The following is a 20880-nucleotide window of genomic DNA, read 5'->3' on the forward strand; positions in this document are numbered from 1 at the left end:
GCCTCCGGGTTGGGGGCTTCGACGGGGATAGTTTCTTCGGAGACTGGCTCCTGGTTTTGTCGGTATTCGTATCCATATAGAAAGGCGAGATAGGCTACAGCGATGAAGCCTTGTAGTCCAAAGAGGTCGGTGAGGTATTGTTCGATGGGGTTCATTTGTTACTGTTCGTCAACGTGGTTGTTGATGAAGAGTAAGAAAGTCTCGAACTAATTGTTAGCGACCGATTTCACAAACAAGATCAAACAACTAAGCGTGACTCGCACTTCGGTCAGGCGCTTTGTGTTGTCCGCAGGTTTGCGTTAAGGGAGCTATCGCTTAGTTGAGCGAGAGTGAGTTCAGACTAAGTTATCAGGTGAATAAACTTTAGTTCGAGACTGAGGTTTAAGACCTGCAGTCGAGCTACTTAAATACAGTTTGGGTTGTGCTAAATATACTACAAGTGTCTGCAATGGTACGGTAAACGTACTGAACCCTCGTGATAGAATGCGATCAAGTCCGGAAAATTGGCATAGCGAGATTACGAGAGAGCCGATAAGATAAGATAAAGCGCAAAATTGTAATACTATAGGACTCGTTGAATACTTACCGTGGCCATGGGCTGACTGATGGGACTATCAATGATACTTTGGTAATCTTGACCCATACAGAAGACTAGCGCGATATTCATGGCTGTGTAACAAGGCTCGTAAGCTGCCGGCACCGTGGTCATTTGATGACAGAAACCTACCCCAGCCAAAAATGGTGGCAGAAAAGATGGAGCAAATGATAGCCATTGGAATGGCTATGCTGGCATTGGCTACTTCCTCGCTAATATGGACGGGATCATCAAACGCTCCTACAGTATATCAGCCCAAAAGGCATTTTTCACAAGAAACAAGACGCACCAACACCCCATAAAGGGGTTAAAAAGCTAAGGATAAATGCAAAGCCGTTGGGCCATCCGGATACTGATTAACGTCATGAGCCAGTGAAGACTTCCAGCATGAAAACTGACCATTGGTGAAGTCCTTGAAAGCAAATTTTGCGTCGTTTCTGAATTGTCCAGGAGTCATCACTGGAAGGCCTATGATGATCACAGAGAACAAGCTGTAATACAAGAATTTTTCAGTAGACGAGCAGGAAGATGGAAAGAAACTGACAGAACATTAATTATTGCTACAGCAGTTTGCAATCTAGCCATAATACTCGAGTTGAGGGTGCATATCAGGCAATGACAAAGGACAAGAGCACAATATAATCCACTGTATAGGCTCGTCAACTCTGTTAGGTGGTGATCGGGTAATAACTCACAAGGTTTGAGCCATAGTCGCCTCAAAAGCGAGATCAGACCCGATACTCACTGCCGCCATAATCTGCATGGCACACCCCCAGTTGACACTCGTAAGTTCAGCCACATTACTGATAGTGTTGGAATCTATCTCAAGTTGACTCAGGCCACCGAATATAACATAGAGGACCTACATCCTACCATCCAACATAAAAATCCACGCCATTTCTCCGGCAAGAACATGAACGTCCAGTAATAAAGTCCGCCGGACGTTGGTGCGGCAGATGCTATGTCTCCAATGGCGAGGGCAATTGCAGCAATGAATATTGAACAGACAGTCCACTATAAGCAAGGGATCGTTCCAATTACTGCGTGTAAATGAGGTCGACTTACACCCCAGACCATCACAAAAGCGCCTCCATTGGGGATGGAGAAGATTAGCACGGATCTGTATACAGTGAATCAGAACACAAATTGATATCCTGAGATAAAAAAAAAACCACTGACGAGAAAGAAGGTACGATCCCAATAAGACTGAAAGCAAATCCGAAAATCTCTAGCGGTGTGAAGTGTCTCTTGAGCTCTGAATAGAGAAGGGTATAAGCTAGGATTGACACGTAGTGAAGTTGGTCTACCTTGTTTATATCCAAGACGAGCGAGAAGTCCTTTGTCACTGTCTAGTGTCGGAAGGGAAATCGTCTCTGTGGTCGTATCCTTCTCCGATGGCATGGCAATAATGAGACTCAAGAGTCACAAGATACACTGGTCGTCAGTCATTTATAGGAAGCTCGAAGTCCAATATTATGAGATGATAGAATCATGGTCACTGAGTGCCACAGATCTGATATCCATGGCAGTGGTTGGCCAGCCCCGCAGTGTCGTTATAAGAAATTATGTGATTGGTCGCATTGAAATCTAGAAAATAGACTGTGTGACATGCCAGAAATATCCGGGATTTCAGGTAAAGTGTTACGTGCGATGATGATTCTTTAGTTCTGGGTGTTTCATCCGATTTGCGGTATGCACAACACCTCCCGTTCTCGACCGTTAGTCTGGCCAAATTCTCACATTCGAAGCTTCTTGTTCCTCTAGGCATTATAGGTGAGGGCCCGGGTACAAATATATAGGTACCTCAGCAACATACCTGCTCGCAAGAACGGTATCTCTGGCTCGAAATTCTGTTCAAGGATCATCGTAAGCAAACCATATTTTAGCTTGAAAACCTGTTGTCTTTCACTCACGTTATTCTTGGTCTCTGTCGCAGTCACGACGACCATTGAGACAGGTCCTGTGCACCAATATATTCCGTCATATCTCGGACAGTAAAAATAGATGGCGGCAAGTATCGGCGTCTCGTAGTGATCTACTTACGTGTTGCTTATTCCTGCGGGGATTTTCGTAGTTAGTCTCCATGTCGCGTTTGCCACAGATATAACCCATTTTTGCCACTGTCACTTCATTTGAGAACAGCCCCGCGATTCTAACAATGGTATCATACATAGTCTTATCTGCAGATTTTACGTTCTTTTCTTGATGCCGTTGCTTTTGGATTTTGAGTAGAAATAAACGAAGTAGTCGATCTGGATTTGCGTCGTCCCATCCCTTATGTAAGTGAAGGTAGCGGGCTTTGCCACTTGCCGGCGCTAATTAGTTATGCCATCACGGTCACGTGTTCAACCTGAATGGTTTCCAAAAAAGTTTTCGTGCTCTGAGGCTTCCGTTCTTCTTTACCCCCACAACCACTATAAGAAATATCCCCCTGCCTAAACCTCCTCCCTTTATTTTTACAGCTAACCAAAATTTGTAAGAGAAAGATGGCCATTAATTTCTCTGTGCTGATTTTGCCTCAACTAGCTTACCGTCACAGTATCACAATATGACGACCACTTCTCCCATAGAGCGTCTTCCATATGACTGCCTCTCCGAAATGTTCGCTCATGCCTGCAAGTCTCCTTTCGACGCAGCCCGTAGCTACCTCAACTGGCCTCACAGGATCATCGCACTGCGCTTGACAGGCGTATGCTCGCACTGGCGCAAAGCCCTACTTTCCAATACCGCCCTATGGTCCACCTTTGAATACATCCACGAGCCGCCGTACACACAAGCGAGCATCGATTGCCTCCAACTCTACCTCGCCAGGTCTGGTAATCACGTCCTGTCGTTCACCATCCACGACCACAAAGACCAGGATCCAGACTTCATCGTACCCGATTCCCAACAGAGCGAATTCATGCAAATCATCTGCGCTGAGGCCCATCGATGGAAACGAGCCAACTTTAACACAAAGGCCCCGTTCCTCCCCGCACCTCATGGAGCAATTGCCCCAGTTTAACCTCATCTCGAGCACCTCACCCTAATGTATCGGGAGCGAATTCGACGCCAGCGCCGGGACTTTTTCCATGAATGCCCCAGCTTTGCGCTCCGTAGAGGTTCAGCTTCACAAGGCAAAAAAGAACAACTTCTCCCTCCCCTGGGGACAGATCACCGACCTCAAGCTCTTCCCCGAATCTTCCATCTCGCGGGCTACCCACATCCTCCCATTATGCCGCAATCTCCGGCGTCTGGAACTCTGGAATCACTTAGTTGATTTCACCGGCCCCATCCCCGCCCCGACAGTCGTCAACGGAGTCGAATCATTGGTCATAGCCGCCATGGCTTCTCCTTCCGTCATTCCCTTCTTCGTCTTTCCCGACGTTGTCTCCTTAACAATCAATGGCGCAGGTCGCACAATATCACCAGGAAGGGAGCTTATATCATTCCTATCTCTACCCTGTGCGCCTCAGCTCCAACACCCAATATTTGACGACACCTGTATAACGGACGACTTTGTGCTTGAGATATTGTCCCTGACACCCTCATTGCACACCTTGGAGAAATACACCTATACCTACGATGAAGAGGCCATCCCAGGACCTAGCTTCCTCCGCCGCCTAACCCTGACCAGTCCCAGCCACTCAAACCTCGTTCCCCACCTGAAAACCCTCAAGATCAGAGTTTCAGGCCCAGCTCAGGATTTGATCGACATGCTCAGGTCTCGTCTCCAAGGCTCCGCGCGCTGTCTCGACAGCGTCACCCTTGAAGGTGGTCCGCGTCTTGCTGCCCTCGGGGACGAGGTATCAGAGATGGCAAGGGACTTCTACGAGTTTCGTACGCTCGATAAAGTTGGGCGCAAGTCCTCCGTCGGGTTCTCCTTGTCGAAAAAGGTATTGACTAATTAATTAATACTCGCGTTCTTAGCCGTTCTATACCGAATTTTCTTGTCGCATCGCACCGTTCGCTTCGGTTTGGAATTCGACTTGGAGGCGAGCATCTTATATACCTCGTTCTCCATTACATCTGATTACATCTTGGCACTCGGCGAGTTTATACTCCCGGATTTAAACCTGCATTCTTGTCCTTTTATAACCTTTTCTCATATACGTATACGCATAATCCAGAAGAATCATCCCTTCACTTTGTAGCATCATCTTTATCACACTCGATACCAGGCCTTGCCGCCAAAAAAAACCTTTAACTGCACTGCAATGGACTCGCCTGGACATGCCTGTTCGGACACATCATAAGTAACTAATCAAATCGAACAGCTACGAAAAAAACAGACTCGTATTGCATAGCACATATCCAGAACCGTCTGTCTGTACGTAGTATCCAAGCGTGAACCCACTTCGAATCAAGAGAAAAAAGTCATCATACGCAACCCTGCGAAAGGAATCCAAGGTTCCCTCGTCGTAGTCAGATATTATATAGTGATGTAAAAATGGTCCATGTCCATGCCGCAAAAAGAGTGTGTGTAGGGGTATGTATGTATGTATATATCATGAGGATAGAAACGTAGACACAACCTCCTTAATGCAACAGGACGATTGCAGCGATACCAGAGATGAGAGCGACGAGCGTGACACCATCATGGTAGGTTGTCGAAGACTTGAAGGAGACAGCAGCATTCCCAGTGGAAGATGATGACGCTCCGCTCGCTGTACCACGCATCAGTGAGAACAGATATTAAACAGGCCCAGACAGGACTTACCAGTACGACTGCTAGACGAGCCTGATCCCGATCCAGAGGATCCACTCGAACCAGAGCTACCGCTGCTGCTACCGCTCGTAGCGACGGCCAAACCGTTGCTGATGGTGGCAGTGGTCTGGCAGTTGCTAGATGCCGGGGTGAATGCGACGGTCGTGGGCGTAACGGTGTCACCGACGGTGTAGGAGACAGTAGCACCGGTGCTGTCGGTGTAGGTTCCGGTGAAGTACTGGGCGAAGGTGGAGTACGAGGTCGTTCCACCGCTCACTTCAGGGTACCATCCAGGGGGGTCTGCAGGAACCTGTCAGTGAGCCCATGATACATCAGATGAAGAGAAGAATCGTACAGGCAACATCAGCATCACAAGTTTCACTAGAGCGGTATTTGTGAATTACGACAGTGTAAAAGATCGAGCACGCTTACAAGGTTCCGTTGAAGTTGTAGTTTCCTGAGAAAATTTGAAGCGTAAATAAAAGGGTTTATCGGGACGATAAGGACACATACCTGGCATGACGAACGTGCAGCCCATCTCGTCGAGCTTGTGTTCACACATCGCGGCAGCGCTGTAAGAAGAGTTGGCATTTGTGCAGGCACGAATGCAGAATTGGGTATAGGACTGTTATTATGCTCATGAGAGACGCAGAGGTAATATTTTATTAGCGCACTTACAACGAATTGCTAGATCAAAATTCATCAATATCAGCTCCAACGGAACATAGAATTACAACGCACCATCCACTCAGCAATGTTGATGTCCGAGCCAGTAACGACATCGGTGGTGACGTTACCACCGACGGGGTTACCCGCACCAGTAGCTCCGTGAGGGTCGAGCTCACCTGGGTAACAGTCAGATGATTTCATACGAGGTGAAATGACAGATGCGCAGTATACCTCCGTAGTCACCAGGCGCGATGTTTAGCTGTGTGAGATCACCGTAGCCAAAGACTTGGACGTAGAAGTCTGCCCAAAACGGTTTAGGTTACCCGATATTCGGACATGGAAAAAAAAAGTGGCTCACCAGTTTTGAGGAAGGAAACACCAGTGATAACACCGTCGGGGATGACACGGGCGTTGTTCCGCGCTTTCGTGCACCATGCGACTTCGATGGCCTGCACTCCTCTTGGTCAGCAGCTCCTTATCGACAGCACGCACACGTACCTCAGATTCACCAATGGTGTTGTTTGAAGGGGGAGCAAAAATACACCAATCCTGCAAGAATAAATTTAGCTACACACAGGAGGCGGCGACACCGCCCTGAAAAATGAAAATAGCTTACATCGACAGAGTTCAGGGAAAGTAGTCGTGAATAGGATGTCTGGTTGACGGTCGTTCCCGTAGTTGGCTGGGCGGGGTTAGTTGTGCCCATGGTTCCAGTGGCGATGACGCCTTCGGGAAAAGTCGTCGAGCTCTGCGCAGAGACCGAGCTGGCGGCAATGGCAAGTGCCAGAGCGGCAGAAGAGGCAAAACGCTGCATGATCTCGATGTGGACTTGTAGTAGGGTGGTATTAGGTGTTTTCTTGCAAGGGTATGCAATATAAAAAGAGCGTCACTAGGTCGGAACCGTTACAAGGTGGTGAATGGGGAGGATGATGGAGGAAGGAGAAAGAGAGGCGAGAAAACAAATAAAGATGGGAGCCACTTGATGGCTATTTGTGATTCGCTGGGCTGCGCTGCGCAGGAAGAATGATTCTGGATCCGGACGGCAGGTTCCATCATGCCGTTGCGTCGCGAAGTTCCAGAAATAACACATCGCCAAAAATAGCTCAATGCACGACTTGCCAGCGACTCCTCCTACCTCTTCGTACCCTGTTGCACTTGTCATTGGGGCATTGGTATCTGTCCAGGTGATTCAATGTTTGCGGCGATAGCAGTTCACTCACGAAGCACTGAGCCAAGCCCAGGCCCCCGTGGTTGCTCTCGGTGCTGCGCCTGCGTAAACTTTGATAGATGTATCAAAAAGGGAAAAGGAACATTCCGAAACACAAATTTCGATGTACTTATAGAACCTGAGCTAATTATAAAGTGAAGATGAAAGGGCGGCTTCGCTAAGACGAATCGAGAAGCGCATTAAATGAACATACAAGAACCTACCAGTCTATTCCAACAAAGTCGTTCTACATATCTCCCTGCCTCTTCGTCCGCGGTGACAAGGAAGTCCACTGTGCCAAGGAACAGTCTCAGCCGCATAAATGACAGAAGGCCGCCAGTAGGTCGCCTGTGCTTGGGAAGACACAAGCAACTCCAAGCTGCACCCCGATCGAAGCTATGCAGTAGTTCGACGTTACGGATCCGTAATGGTGGCAGATGTTGGTGAGAGCCTAGTCGCAACGCCGTGACATTACTTACACAGAGTATGATTCCAGTCGAGAGGGCGACTGAAGCAAGCGCAGTGAAGATTTGACACTCGTAGCTACTGAAAATGCGACACTTCGCACATTCATATTCGAGTGCCTCGTGCACCCAGCACCGGTACCCACAGGTACCGCGATGACCCTTAATACAGCTGTTCAAACGTTCACTTCCGATTCGGAAGCTGTGGAAGTTGTTCAGATTAATAGAGTATCAGCGCACCTTGGTAGAGAAAATACAACAGGGGCACACCTATTCGTAATCCAAGACGAAGGTCGGGGACGCCTGTGTAACTTCGTTGACGTCTATCAGTATTCTGAGACGCTGATCTTCGATCAAGCAGGGGCCGAATACACCCTTTTCCCTCCTTTTCCTTTCCACCATGAGTACCGTCGGGCTTGACGCGGACCGTTCACACATACTCCTGGCATGCCTAGCAGCAAAAGGAGAGTCAAACGTCAGTAACCTCGGCGCAGCAGTTACTAAGGAAACACTTCACGAAAAGGTATGCATCATTCCGGCGAAATTCCTGCTCGACAGAAGAACCTGACAGTACAACAATTCGTAGATGGACTCCGTTCCAAAGCTGTCGGGAAGTTGCTGAGTTTGAACAGCAAAATAAATCCGGATATTAGTGGATCAGTGTAGAAGCAGTCCCCCACCTTGCCACTGGGCCTCAGTACCACCCACATCTCAATTGGAGGCAATGCACGAAGCCATCTGCGTTATCAGTTGTGGAACGGAGGCAAAAATGTTGGTTGCCTCGGCGCAGCGCGCCGGCTCCAATCATGACAAATGAGACCCGGTTTACTTCCGACATGCAGCCGATTTGTTTCTCATTCTCGCCACACAGACACGGGCTAGTACTTGCCGCTTCATTCAATCCAACGACGCTGAGCGCAACCTTTCGCTGCGATCCGGATATCTGCAGTACAACCTTTTTCTTGGACGTGCGATGAATACGACGGCGCGGTATCTTTTGCTTATTCTGGGTGTCGTGGTGCGTCCTGCTGCTTCGTCATGCATGATGGTGAAGGGCTAAATAAATCTCGTCCGGCACAGATCAGTGTCCATTATATCCTATCATTTACCCACCAGGAGTATGGGCGTATAACGTCCTTGGACAATATCGTATCCCACTTTCATGGAGGCGCTGACACGGCTGCGGAGCTGTTCCCCGTGCCCGACGAGTATTTCGCTCCTAGCCCCAACACGACAGTCCATGGCCGGCGGGCTAATGCCACGTTCGTCATCCTCGCACGGAACACCGATCTTCAAGGAGTGATTGGGAGCATTCGCGAGATCGAGGATCGGTTTAATAGACAGTACAACTACCCCTACGTCCTGTTGAATGAAGAGGAGTTCTCAGAGGACTTTAAGAGGTGCGCCGATATGAGAGGGGGGAAAGGGGGGGACCTTATCTTGTACTGACTTTTCGTTTGCAGGAGAGTATCTGTGATAACATCATCGAAAATGGAGTTTGGCTTGATCCCGCGTGAACACTGGTTTCAGCCGGATTGGATAGACGAGGAAAAGGCCAAGGCGGCGAGGGACCAGATGGTTGCTGAGAATGTCATCTACGGAGGTGCGCTACTTGCTGATTTATCTCATTTTTTGTCTCAGAGGGGGATGATCGCAGGCAGCGTCTCCTATCGCAACATGTGCCGGTTCAATTCCGGTTTCTTCTTCAAGCATCCCCTCATGGAACAGTACCGCTGGTACTGGAGGGTAGAGTACGTCCTGAAAAGCAGCCGTTCTAGGCGACCTCTGACGTGTTGACAGGCCTAACGTCCATTTCCATTGCGACGTCAACTTTGATCCGTTCGTGTTCATGGAAGACAACGACAAGGTTTACGCATTTACGATTACCATGTACGAGTTCGAGCGGACTATTCCAACATTATGGGGTCACGTCAGGGATTTTGTGGAGCTCCACCCCGAGTACGTCGTCGAGGACAACGCGATGGGGTTCCAGTCTGATAACGGAGGCTTGAATTACAATTTATGTCATTGTGAGTTATTGTTCCCTTCTATGCTTCTATGCTGACGATAAGGACCGGGGTAGTCTGGAGTAACTTTGAGATCGCCGATATGAGTTTCTGGCGCGGGCCGGCGTATCAAGCGTTCTTTGAGTATTTGGAATCTAGAGGTGGGTTTTATTATGAGAGGTGGGGCGATGCCCCTGTGCATAGTATTGCGGCGTCGTTGTTTGCGAGGAAGGATCAGCTACAGTTCTTTGATGAGATTGGGTACGAGCATAATCCGTATACGCATTGTCCCAGGAAGGAGGAGAGCTGGAAGCGAGGCAAGTGCTCTTGTGATCAGAAAAGGAGTTTCGGTAAGCTATGCTGAGATTTGTTGATGTGATATGACTGATTGCGTCTTAGATTATGATGGATACTCGTGTCTAAGGAGGTGGGATAGACTTATGGAGGCGTGACAACAGCTACCAATCTCATTGCATTTCTATACATTTACTACAAATCTATTGCTGTTCGTTGAAAATAATTTATTACTGCTCGTACAGATCTAATGTCATCGTTGGCACTCGAATTTTAGAATTCTTCTCGACAGACCCACGAATGAGCGTTCCGAAAAGAAGACCAGACAGGATTCCTCCATCTCCTCACGATGAAGCCAAACTACCCTCTCCGAACGGAAGCCGCGGGGTTTCGGTGTTCAAGGAGAGTGTGTAATCCGCGAAGGATAACCGGGCGAAGTCACCGTTTGACCTCTAAATGGGATGGATTACAGCTACCGGAAGATATTGGCAAGCAGTTCATAACGATAAGGTTGCTTAACTTCCAAGAAGCCCTCCAGCAAAATAATGATTTCTGCGAAATTTTGTTGATTGCGACTTCAGCAGTCGATGGCGCTGCCAAAAACGAGGCTGGAGTTGGACGCATGTCCGCTAAGTTAGTATTTAGCCTATTCACCGTCTTCATATAGCCTTCATTCCGCCTTCATCCGAGTGGATGTAACAGCCGCTATTTTTGAATACTCATACAAAAAATGAAGTGCGTATGTGAGTTGCTATAGTAGGTAGAGATATCAATTAAAGGATATTGTGGTCATTTTTTTCCTGTCATGCCATGAATGTTGCATGGACGCGCGAAGCCCTCCGCCAAGCCTCCGCGGCAAGGGCAACAAGCGTGGGAATGATGTAACCGCCCACGTGATAGACCGTAAAAGTAAATAACCGACAACACACCTCGTGAATTCCATTTCCGACCAGCGCACCACTGACCTCATTTTCCTTCCCTTCTCATTCCCTTCCCTTTCTCCCTCGTTCCTTGGATGGTTCACCGTCCAGCAGACTCGCGTCTTCTCACAAATCTTCTATCTCAGGAAAAGGATCACTCGAAACAGCTGCAATCCCTTCTCGACAGCTCTAATGTCGCATTGACATCACTGGCGGCCTATGCGTCGGCTTGCCCGCCCCCCGCGTCTCAAGTCATATTGTCGGTAGCTGGATCTCTGGCAGGTGCAAGTGAAGCTTTCCGTGCGTATGCGGTGTCGATAGAACAATGGCGCGACTATTTGACGGGGCTGAAGGACTTGGAAGACGAGGTGGCCCATATTATGCGGGACAGGGAAATTCTGTGCGTATATTCGTGATTTCTGGCATTATTATTGTGTGCATCTCTGCGGCAATGATGTTGCTTTGCAGTAGCTCGACGCCCACCGCAGCGCATACAGCGGCGCTCATTACTTGAGATACCCCGGGCCGTTGGACGCATATATCCATCTTTTTTTAACCTCATACTTCTTCATTATCCCCAGATCCTGCTCTTCTCACATTTTCTCGATCTTCCAATGCTGACTCGTCTTATTTTAGCGTAACCCGTCTCATAAAGGCATCCAAATCTGTCACCAAGTCCAGCAATAACCGCGAGTCTCTCCTGCTCAGCCCCACTACGAAATCATCGTCTACCCTTTCCCTGAAAACTGACGAGAGTCCGTCGATGTCCTACACTTCTTCACCGACGTTTCTTAGTCTAGGCGCAAACAAAAAGTTACAGAACGCGCAGGCAGAACTTCAGGCATGCGAAGCTCATCTTGCTATGAAGGAGAAGGAGCTGGATGTGAAGCGCTTTGGAGCTGTTCGGGACGGGCTTGTTGTTCGGTCCAAGGCTCTAGTTGACTGTGGCTGGCGCTGGATAGAGATAGGAAAGCAAGTCGACAGTGTTCTGAATGAAGGCGCCGGTATGTTCCCTGTGCACGGACATTCCATTTTGACTGACAAAAGCAAAAAAGTTCGTTCTTCTCCCAACGACAAACCGCTTCCTCCCTCTTCACCAACTCCAGCAGGCGAGCGTCCCTCCTCCGATCTCTCCTCTATCGCTCCCTCACAGTCCGCTTCCCAAATCGACGTCATCGTTACTCCAGATCCCGTGCAACATATCTACTCCAATCTTGAAGTGCCCTCAGTTTCGTCCACCCCTACTGATCCTGAAATACCGCTGCAATTTCAAATACCGCCTGCGCATGCAATCGCTGAGACCGGCTTGCCGCGTGCAAGTAGCCCTCCGCCTATTCAAAAACATGTTCTTCCACGGCGGATCACCGAGGAGGACTTGGGTTTCCGAACTGGATCTCTAGGAAACCTGGAGGAAACGAACAGCAGTGACGAGGATGAGGGCGACGTCCAGGTTGTCGAAAATGTGAGATTTGCCGCGTCGTCGAGCAAGATGTCCATTGGATCTGGCAAGAAGCGAAAGGCGCCGACCACCCCGACATCGCCCACGGGAAGCAGTGGTGGTGGTGGCAGCGGCTTTTTTGGCAGTATTAGAGGGTTGTTCAGTCGGCACGGTCACAAGAAAGCCGCGAGCGAGCGTGGTACGGAAGATGAGGGCGATGAGACACCGACCAGGGGAAGACGAGGGCCAAAAGCATGGGATACACGGACCGCGAAGAACATTAAAAAGCTCGACGTTCATGAGTCTTATTCAAGGTCGCCAATTCCACCACTCCCTGCTATGCCTTCTGCTCCTTCTACACCAACACCTAGACCGCGCGTCGCAAGCGATGTCGTTGGCTCGAAAAGGCTGAAGAAAGCTCGTGGTACTGCGAGGAACCAAGGCGATCTCAGTGAGGCAGAGCTGAAGAAGCGGAGACGGAGTACGTCCCTTGATAGGGGGATTGTCGATCTTGCTATCGGCAGAGCGGAGGAGTGGGTTGATGGCCAGCGAGATACGGAGCCTGAGGCAGATAAAGGATGGGCAAGCGATACTGCCGCCACCATACCACGGCAGACTCCCGCCACTGTGAAGAAGACAAAGTCGAATCGCAAGTCTATGCCCAACGGGGCCGTGAAGAGACCAGCAGAAATAAGCACGGATACTATACATACCGGGACTGGTTCTGCTGCGATGTTGAGCCCAGCACAGTCCAATTTATCCAGGAATCCATCGCTGATCAGCGCTTCCAGTGCTCCGGCGCGAATGCGCGCTGCATCATCGTCGACGGTTGTACCTCCTGTCCCGAAGGTACCGGATTCTGCGATCGTGCGCTCTTCTTCGGTGAAGGGACACAAGAAGAGAGCCAGTCTAGATGACGGATCAGGGACGGGTACGGTCAGGAAACCTTCGACTACCAAGGCTGAGAGACGGGCGAGTTCCCCGGTTCATACTGGTAGTAGTGGTATGGGGGAAGGGAGCGTCAGTCTGATGAGCATTGTGGAAGACGTGGCCAGAGCGAATCGAGAAGGATGGGCATCTGATAAACGTCAGAGCGTGGGAGGTACCGTAAAACCTGCCGCTCTGATGGATATCAAGGCTCCAACTAGCCCCACCTTGAAGGAGTTACGGCAGATGGACGCAGAGGCGACTGCAAATGCGGCTGTGCCAAGGGGAAGGAAGGAAGCTGCGATCTCGATTCCGACGGCCCCCAAGTCGATATTCGACGAGTCTGGTTTTGATCCTAATAAGATGGTGCAACCTTCCGCGCCGGTGGTCGTGGCGCCTAAACCGAGACCGGCTTTATCTCCTCTGCGTAGTGCGTTGAAAAGTCCGAGTAGGACGCCTTCTCCGATGCCTGGACCGTCGATGCCTACGGCCCGTCATCCATCACCACCACCTGCTGTAGCTTCTCCTCCACCAGCAGTCAACGGCAAGATGAATGGTGACCATGATGACGATGCTGCATCCATTTCGTCGTATGAGACGGGACATGAGGTATTCGAAGACGATGCTGACCCTCCTCCCCCACCTCCGATAAAAGACGCCGCTTCTTATCCCAATCACATCCACGTTGGTTCAGATATATCTGCTACGTCTACTGCGTCAACGGAGACGCCTGGGGTGCCTCGCCGACGGAAGAGTGTGAGAGTGGCGTTACAGCCGACGTTCTCCACAACGCCTCCAGCTATTGATTATGACGACGAGGCGCTATGGGCACGGACGAATGGAGAAGGGTGGAAGTCGAACGTGGATGAGGAAAGGGATATGTGGGCGGATTCGAGTGATGAGGATATGGAGTATCAGAGGGCCAAAACACTGCTTAATAGAGCTGCGAGGCGGGAGAAAAAGAACCGAGGGTGATATGTTTATTCTTTTTCACGGTTAATTTCCTGGAAGGAGCTTTACACTAGGATTTGGTAATTGGTTGTTTTTATGTATATTATTTATCGCCTTGTATACTTGCAAATAGACTGCACTTTCTGTTATCCTTGGTTACTATGCCTGACATGCAAGGTTGAATAAGACCAAGACAAGCGTATGTGTTACATTGATAAACGTTGAACGTTGAACAAGCAAGCCTATGGTACCTGACTGAACGGGAAAGCAGCGGGGCTTCGATATCCGTTACTTCCAACTGCCCGAACTCCGAAATCAACGTTATCCTTCGACAACAAGACCGTGGCCTGCGCAACATTTCCCACCGGTATAACATGAGTCCAGGAGGACAGATCCGTAGGACGCCACACTATCTCATACCCAGCCGCGTTACTATCCAACGTCCAGCTCAACGTGGAATTGTTCGTGAGCTGACTAGTATCAATAGCGACGTTCTTAGGCGTCCCCGGAGCCTGCGCAAGAGACCACAGCACTGCTCCATTAACCTTCGCCACTCGAGCATTGAACTCGAAATCACAAAACTCTACAAGGTCCCCGAATTGAACTCCGTTCACGACGCGGACGTTCTGGTGCTGGTGCGCAAAGTTCTCATGTGGTTCGGTGAACCGGACGGCAGGGAATCCGTTTCGGAGGAAAGAGAGGTGATCCCCGCCTCGTAGGTACCGGTCGGGGCGATATACCATTTGGACTGGATTTCGATGTCAGATACATGAGACACATGGGAGTAAGAGGGACTTGCCTGTCATGTTCGTGACGTCGTTAGAGGCTACATCAGCAACGAACCTGCCCAGCTCTCTTGCAGGAGTGTCGCTCTCGCCCCCAACTTTGACACGAGCCGTTACCTCGCTGGACGTGTCTGTCGGCGGGATACCTTGCACGAACATCCGGATGTTGAACGGATCCTTAGTGCCATCATCCGCTGTCGAACTTCCCACAATGTCGTTATCAAGCATCCCTTGCACGTCCATCGTCGAATTATTCTTCAACTGCTCTGCCATAAAGGCACTCCCGTACAGCCCTTGCTCTTCACCAGCCACCGCGGCAAACATGATCGTCGCGGCTGGACTACGAGTCGCCATTATCCTCGCAAGCTCCATCGAAACAGCAACACCACTCCCATCGTCGTCAGCCCCTGGTGCATCATCGATAAAGTTATCAACGTCCGAGTTACGAGAGTCGTAGTGTCCCGAAACGACGTATACTCGCCCCGGGTCAGAGGATCCGTGGAGTGTGGCGATGATGTTGCTTATGACCGTGCTCGTGGGTATGCTAGACGCAGGTTCTTGGACGTAGCTCGGGACTGTGACAGTCATGCGTCCTTGAGAAGCTGCAGCGAACCCGCGCATCTCGCTGGCGATCCAGTCTCTGGCGGCGCCGATACCTCGGTTGGGGTCGGTCTGGTTCGAGAGTGTGTTTCGGGTACCGAAGGAGACAAGCTTTTCGATGATCGCTTGGATCCGCGCTGGGTCGATCTCGTTGAGCATCGTTGTGAGCTCTTGGTCCGGGAGTTGAGAAGATATAATTTGTCCTGGGCCGGAGGGCCAGACATTGCTGAAGAATGACTGTTGGTCTGGAGAAATCTGACCGTAAACTGGTACAGGTTCAGCAATCGTCACAGCGAAGGTTGTGCACTCACCCGCAAGGAAATACAAAGGGAGAAGGGCAAAGACACGCATTGCTGCTAGTTTGGATGGTCCTTGACGGATAAACCTAGCAGATTTATAGATTTTTGCAGAGAAGAGAATTAACAATCCATGCGGTATATAGACCTGCTGATTACGACAGGCGAAGTGGGTACCTGTGAAAGGCATTATTAGAAACATTTTTCTCATGCTCTCCTTAATTATTCTTGCCGTGATTGGTGATTGTTTTTATGAATTGTCTTAAAATAGGATTTATAACGGCGAGCCCTCCTGCCGAAAGGTGAGAAGTGATGTGGTCCAATCTTTGAAGAGTTGAACGTACCTAAAAGGCAGTTCTGCGACCTTGTGCAGTATTCATACCACATGACAGATCTTCTGGAGCAATACCAGTACCGCTGGTGCCTTGCATGAGTTAAGTTGTGGCAGCATTCTACATCCAACAGGTTTCACACAGCACCCTATTACAACGTTACACTGACTTGAAGGACGAGCGTATGAAACTGTAACAAACGCGGAGTGTTAACACACCGCGATGTCTCCGGGCTTACACGCTGGACCATAGAAGGCTAAAATAGGCCAAAATGTCATCACAATCGTAGTTCACGAATGTGACTCGGCAAATATAAACTAACAGTAGAGACGGTCCGGAAGCATTCTAAAGAGGGTATTAAAGTCTGCTGCTGTGCTGAGACGATGCTGACGGACCTAAGATCGCAAGTGGGCTGTTGACGGGTCAGAGGAGAACGGCAGTCCCCTACGTGGGACTCCTCCCTCGTCTCGAGGCAGCGTAGTGGTAGCAGCCGGCGCTGCTCGGGTCTCTCAAAATCACATATAGGGGGGCTTACAAGAAAGGGAGAGTGCAATTGTCGATAGATAATACAACTTTGAATATCATATTGATTGGCGAAGCAGAACATAGCGACAAGAAGAAAGATGGTCACGGCAACACTGAGCCTCCGACCTCTGCCAAAGCCGAGTATCAGCAACAGAATCAGCAACAAGAAACAAGAAACGTACGCTCCACCATAACATCAATTGTATCTGGAGACTAATTAGCTGACATCCGAGGAACCCAAACGTTGGATACGCACCGTTATCCTCCATCTCTAGGGACTGTGGTGTATCGTCTTCTTGTATCCGATTGCCATCGTACAGGAATCTGAAAGCAAAAAGTCAGAGTTCGTCATCGAAATGGAAAAATACGGGAAAAGTGCCGTGCTACTCACCTGATTGTGGCCACGTCCTTTCCCACTTTGCTCGCATAAGCGCCCTGGAGCTTGCTAAGCTTGGTGGAACGCTTTATCTTGAAGAATACTTCCTCGCCAGAAGAAGTTACGACCTGAAGAGAGGAAATCCTCAGCGACTGCGTCCCCGTGCCCCTCAGTGGCAACCTCACCTTGACGTTAATCGGCGCGTTTGGGTCGTTGTTCTCGCCCTTGATCTCATCCTGGCTGGGGCCGCCTTGCTGTTCTTCGTCGGACATTTCTTTTGTTTGAGGGTGCAAAATGTAAAAACGCGGCTGATACGACACTGGAAGGTGGTAGTAGGTGAAAGAAAAACAGTTTTCGATAGTGATCCTTCCAGCCACCGTGATTATGTAAGCGCGCCAATGAGAGGCGGTCCCGCGATGGCGGCCCGGATAACCGGTTACAATGGCTTGACTCTTGACCTCTTCCTTCCTCTAGCACGATTATCCACTTCTGCGGTGCATATTAACTTTGTTGACTGATGATAGCGCTAACTTAAACAAATCTTGATAAAGACAATTTTTTAATGATGGTAGATCACGATCTGTCCCTCACTTTTCTCTCCGGAATTCCCTCCGAGCTCAAACAAAGATCAATGCCATACCTTATCCTTCCAAGAAAATAATTTTAGAAGCTGCAGAAAGTGGTTTAAATATAATAAAAAAATCAAGGCCACCGATAGCCTTGACTTCGTCTGTACTGCGTCAAATTCTGCAAAAGCTCCAACAAGACGTTGAGCTGATGAGAAGCCATCGTCTCCTGTAGCGACACTCTTCGCAATGACAGAGAAAACAAGCTTGCAACAGTGGGATCCGACCAGCGAATCAGAGACGACTAGAGAATTTTGATGTGTAGTCGTTCGAGGAACGACAGAGTACGCAAGACTGCAGTCAGATTCCTCGAAGATATACCTGGAATAATAGCGCAGAAAAGATTCCTGATGTTAAAGATATTCGAAGATAATCAATGAGAACGCACTCCCCATTAGCTTCGCTGGAACGAATACGGGGGCGTATCCAGGCAGTAACGTTGTCACGGTATCAGACAAGCCGAAGTATTGACCAACTTCACCTAGTAACAGTTTAACTCACAAGCAAGTACCGTAAGATATCGCCCGAGCACCACAGTAGGGGAGTGTCAGTTGAACGTTGATCAGCGAGATAGATCTATAATTACGTGGGGAATCGGACACGGTGAGTCTCCATTTATGGAGATATTCCATCTTCTATGTAGCAAAAAATTGCGGTCTGGTACGGTGGGCCTGTGCTATCTGTCCAAGTGTGGAGGGACAATCGCACTCTTAATTATAATCTGTAAATTACTTCTCACCATTCATCTGTTTTTTTGTCCACGTAAGAGGCACTTACGATGTCGTGTGATGGTGGAGGAGGGATTTCCATTTGAAATAGACATTGAATAGAAACAAAGTTGATCGAAGAATCTTTTGATTGCCGGCGGCCCTAGCGGTTTGACTTTGAACGTCGACCAGAGAAAGGTACCATGTCTTGATAGTGTATTCCTGGCCGCGGATGACCGCCTACGAGTTCATTTTCGATAGTTCTCGATGAATTCATGGGAAGACTTCTGCGCAATTATTCTCTCGCGCGTCGATTTGATACGCGGATGGACAGCGTTCTCCTCCTCGAAGCTATACCAAACAGGGCCAGGCGTGCAGAAGACTTTGTTTGTCTCCTTCAGCTGCCGTTACCATTGTTTTTATTGACTTCTCTTTCAGGTACCAGCCATCTCCAACAACCAATTTGAAAATCCATGTCCATGTTCGCGTTCAGGCTGGGATAATAGAGAAATGGAATGAAGGCGCCGCCGTAATAATTTATGATTTTTGACAATGAGAAAACATTCTTCATGGATTGTGGTGGCATCTCGTACAGTCCGGCGCTATATAAAATGGACCCAGACGAGCCTCACATTTCCTCATCACTCTTTGCACTCGTCTACTGTTACTTTGAGGACCTGGTTGTCTTCCCACTGCTCATTACTCTCGACGTTATCTTCTCTTCCTTCTCTATCTTCAGCTCTCTCAAAATGTCTTTCTCCTACGCCCCTGCCAACGCTACTGCTTCACCTCGTGGAATGCGCTCTGCAGGCCGCTCATCATCGGTACGACAAGCTTTTCCTTATCGTTCACGCCTCTCATACTAACATGTTTTGCATAGACTGATGCAAACGGCACGCGAGTTTCTACCGAATACTTCCGCTCGACCTCACCTCCTTCCACTCCTAAGAGAAAGGCACGCGTGAACTATTCTTCATCTCTATCACCAGTACTGACATTTACTCCAGGGTCGTTTGTCTGGTCCTGGACCTGAGCGCTCCCCTCACCGTTGGCGCTCGCGTGCTCAGTCTCCCACGGACAACTATGCCATTTCCCGGTCCAACTCAAGCCATCGCGCCCGCCCCAGCACGCCGCCGCCCTCGATCACAGCAGAGGCTTTCTCTCCCCTGTCGCCGCCGTCCAAGTACAACAAACATGCAACAACCATGTACCAGGGGCCGCGCATCCAGCGGTACAAATCCCAAAGTAGGGTACGTTCTCTGTCTTGCTTCGAGTCAAGTGCTTGTTTTAATGGCATAATTGTACAGATGGAAAGTCTATTACCCGCCAGTCTTTCGGAGGTTCCTAGAAGGGGTTCTACGCCTGGCTTGGCGTTATACAAAATGTTTGACTTCGCTCCGAACGGGGTACGTGACTTGTTCCTCCAGGACATTTAGCACCATCCTCATACTTATCACCCAGCCTGACATCGCTCAAGTCTGCTCGACAATACCACCATGTGCCTGGATTAAAACCAGTGCATCCAGCAGAGAATACCAATTCGTAAGTTGTCAATCTCTACTCTCGTTCTACCCCGTAGCTCATTTGTTACTAGGCCTTCAAGCTCCCCCAACCAGGCGATGATATTCGCTATCTGTCAGCAGCGCCAAGGCAATGTTGGACAAAGATAACCTTCGCCGACAAACACCGAGCTATCAACCCTAATGATCCCTCCACAACCGTGCCGCTGGCCGGCGTTAGCCTGGTAGAGGTTTTGTTATCAGAGTCGGGTCGCAACGAACTGGCTCTTGTCGACGGGGAGCAGTGCGTTTCCTTCGGTAACAGGGGAGTCCCTACTACCATCGATCTGTCTATCAGGGTGAGTGTGTCCTGTTTGTCTGAGGGTGTAATGCGTACAAGCTGATTGTGATGTCAGATCAATGGATATCCTCCAACTATCCCGAAGATTTCCGTTTCCTGCGCACACGGGCAGCTTACTCGTCGTGGCCTTCTAAGTGCGATTGCAAAAGAATTCTATCTTGCTACCAAGGTTCGTGTCCTTCAGTCTTGGCTCGGCATGTTCCAATATTCATTACATCTACAGAGTGGAAAACCGACTCGTGGTTTTGTTCACCATTCGGGCCTTCCTGAACGAATCTCTTTGGATAATCTCCGGATAGTGTCCATCTATGCAATTGATGACATCGTATGGCATCCGGAATTGCTCTATTGCTCGTCGGTCAAGAAGTAGCGCTCGTTTTCAAGCGGATAGATCTTGGATTTTCTTTGCATCTCTTTTCCTCCTAGCTTATCGTACTCTATCTTTGGCGTAATATCACATTAAATAATACGATGCTTTTGGCGACAAATTTGAAACCAAGGAATACTTTTTGATTCCTTTTCGTTGCGTTTGAGTGGGCACCGAAATATAAGTCGCAGAGTCCCACACTCCGCGATCACCATTATCAGCTGTGTTTATCACAGCTCCTAAGCATG

General features: G+C 49.3%; 9 protein-coding genes across 9 annotated transcripts; 4 read left to right on the top strand and 5 right to left on the bottom strand.

The window, feature by feature from the left end:
* Positions 1–562: 562 nt before the first annotated feature.
* Positions 563–1996, bottom strand: EV420DRAFT_1315561 (amino acid/polyamine transporter I; the record flags this gene model as incomplete). The annotated part of the gene is made up of 10 exons (XM_060468659.1): positions 563–669; positions 728–835; positions 885–947; positions 995–1086; positions 1140–1241; positions 1291–1414; positions 1462–1609; positions 1661–1715; positions 1775–1850; positions 1903–1996. 10 exons carry the CDS (start codon positions 1994–1996, stop codon positions 563–565), a joined length of 969 nt encoding a protein of 322 aa, XP_060323886.1.
* A 1147-nt stretch (positions 1997–3143) lies between these two features.
* On the top strand, positions 3144–4485 carry EV420DRAFT_1485665 (uncharacterized protein; the record flags this gene model as incomplete). The annotated part of the gene is made up of 2 exons (XM_060470274.1): positions 3144–3559; positions 3636–4485. The coding sequence occupies 2 exons, from the start codon at positions 3144–3146 to the stop codon at positions 4483–4485; spliced, it is 1266 nt and encodes a 421-aa protein (XP_060323887.1).
* A 768-nt stretch (positions 4486–5253) lies between these two features.
* Positions 5254–6765, bottom strand: EV420DRAFT_1278779 (uncharacterized protein; the record flags this gene model as incomplete). Its single annotated transcript, XM_060468104.1, has 9 exons — positions 5254–5582; positions 5638–5663; positions 5715–5739; positions 5796–5907; positions 6024–6127; positions 6183–6251; positions 6310–6400; positions 6450–6500; positions 6568–6765. The coding sequence occupies 9 exons, from the start codon at positions 6763–6765 to the stop codon at positions 5254–5256; spliced, it is 1005 nt and encodes a 334-aa protein (XP_060323888.1).
* Positions 6766–7207: 442 nt separating this feature from the next.
* Positions 7208–8365, bottom strand: EV420DRAFT_1120700 (uncharacterized protein). Its single transcript, XM_060465916.1, has 4 exons — positions 7997–8365; positions 7893–7945; positions 7638–7824; positions 7208–7554 (listed from the first exon to the last, which is right to left on the bottom strand). The coding sequence occupies exons 1-4, from the start codon at positions 8069–8071 to the stop codon at positions 7387–7389; spliced, it is 483 nt and encodes a 160-aa protein (XP_060323889.1). The 5' UTR covers positions 8072–8365; the 3' UTR covers positions 7208–7386.
* Positions 8366–8595: 230 nt separating this feature from the next.
* EV420DRAFT_1278755 (glycosyltransferase family 15 protein) lies at positions 8596–10080 on the top strand (the record flags this gene model as incomplete). The annotated part of the gene is made up of 7 exons (XM_060468103.1): positions 8596–8640; positions 8703–9022; positions 9086–9225; positions 9280–9373; positions 9423–9652; positions 9706–9978; positions 10028–10080. 7 exons carry the CDS (start codon positions 8596–8598, stop codon positions 10078–10080), a joined length of 1155 nt encoding a protein of 384 aa, XP_060323890.1.
* Positions 10081–10761: 681 nt separating this feature from the next.
* On the top strand, positions 10762–14318 carry EV420DRAFT_1580263 (uncharacterized protein). The gene is made up of 3 exons (XM_060474611.1): positions 10762–11242; positions 11479–11846; positions 11898–14318. Exons 1-3 carry the CDS (start codon positions 10938–10940, stop codon positions 14180–14182), a joined length of 2958 nt encoding a protein of 985 aa, XP_060323891.1. The 5' UTR covers positions 10762–10937; the 3' UTR covers positions 14183–14318.
* EV420DRAFT_1341303 (peptidase M28) lies at positions 14319–16180 on the bottom strand. Its single transcript, XM_060468937.1, has 4 exons — positions 16072–16180; positions 15855–16016; positions 14958–15808; positions 14319–14906 (listed from the first exon to the last, which is right to left on the bottom strand). Exons 3-4 carry the CDS (start codon positions 15700–15702, stop codon positions 14401–14403), a joined length of 1251 nt encoding a protein of 416 aa, XP_060323892.1. The 5' UTR covers positions 15703–15808; positions 15855–16016; positions 16072–16180; the 3' UTR covers positions 14319–14400.
* A 515-nt stretch (positions 16181–16695) lies between these two features.
* On the bottom strand, positions 16696–17445 carry EV420DRAFT_1580268 (ubiquitin-like protein). The gene is made up of 5 exons (XM_060474612.1): positions 17258–17445; positions 17088–17200; positions 16953–17020; positions 16879–16902; positions 16696–16824 (listed from the first exon to the last, which is right to left on the bottom strand). The coding sequence occupies exons 1-5, from the start codon at positions 17342–17344 to the stop codon at positions 16799–16801; spliced, it is 318 nt and encodes a 105-aa protein (XP_060323893.1). The 5' UTR covers positions 17345–17445; the 3' UTR covers positions 16696–16798.
* Positions 17446–19016: 1571 nt separating this feature from the next.
* EV420DRAFT_1650129 (uncharacterized protein) lies at positions 19017–20635 on the top strand (the record flags this gene model as incomplete). The annotated part of the gene is made up of 8 exons (XM_060478418.1): positions 19017–19229; positions 19286–19366; positions 19413–19655; positions 19713–19811; positions 19867–19947; positions 20000–20263; positions 20321–20434; positions 20489–20635. The coding sequence occupies 8 exons, from the start codon at positions 19017–19019 to the stop codon at positions 20633–20635; spliced, it is 1242 nt and encodes a 413-aa protein (XP_060323894.1).
* Positions 20636–20880: the final 245 nt, after the last annotated feature.

Source organism: Desarmillaria tabescens (genome assembly GCF_030435595.1).
Source record: "Desarmillaria tabescens strain CCBAS 213 chromosome Unknown EV420scaffold_71, whole genome shotgun sequence".
NCBI classification, from domain to species: domain Eukaryota; kingdom Fungi; phylum Basidiomycota; class Agaricomycetes; order Agaricales; family Physalacriaceae; genus Desarmillaria; species Desarmillaria tabescens.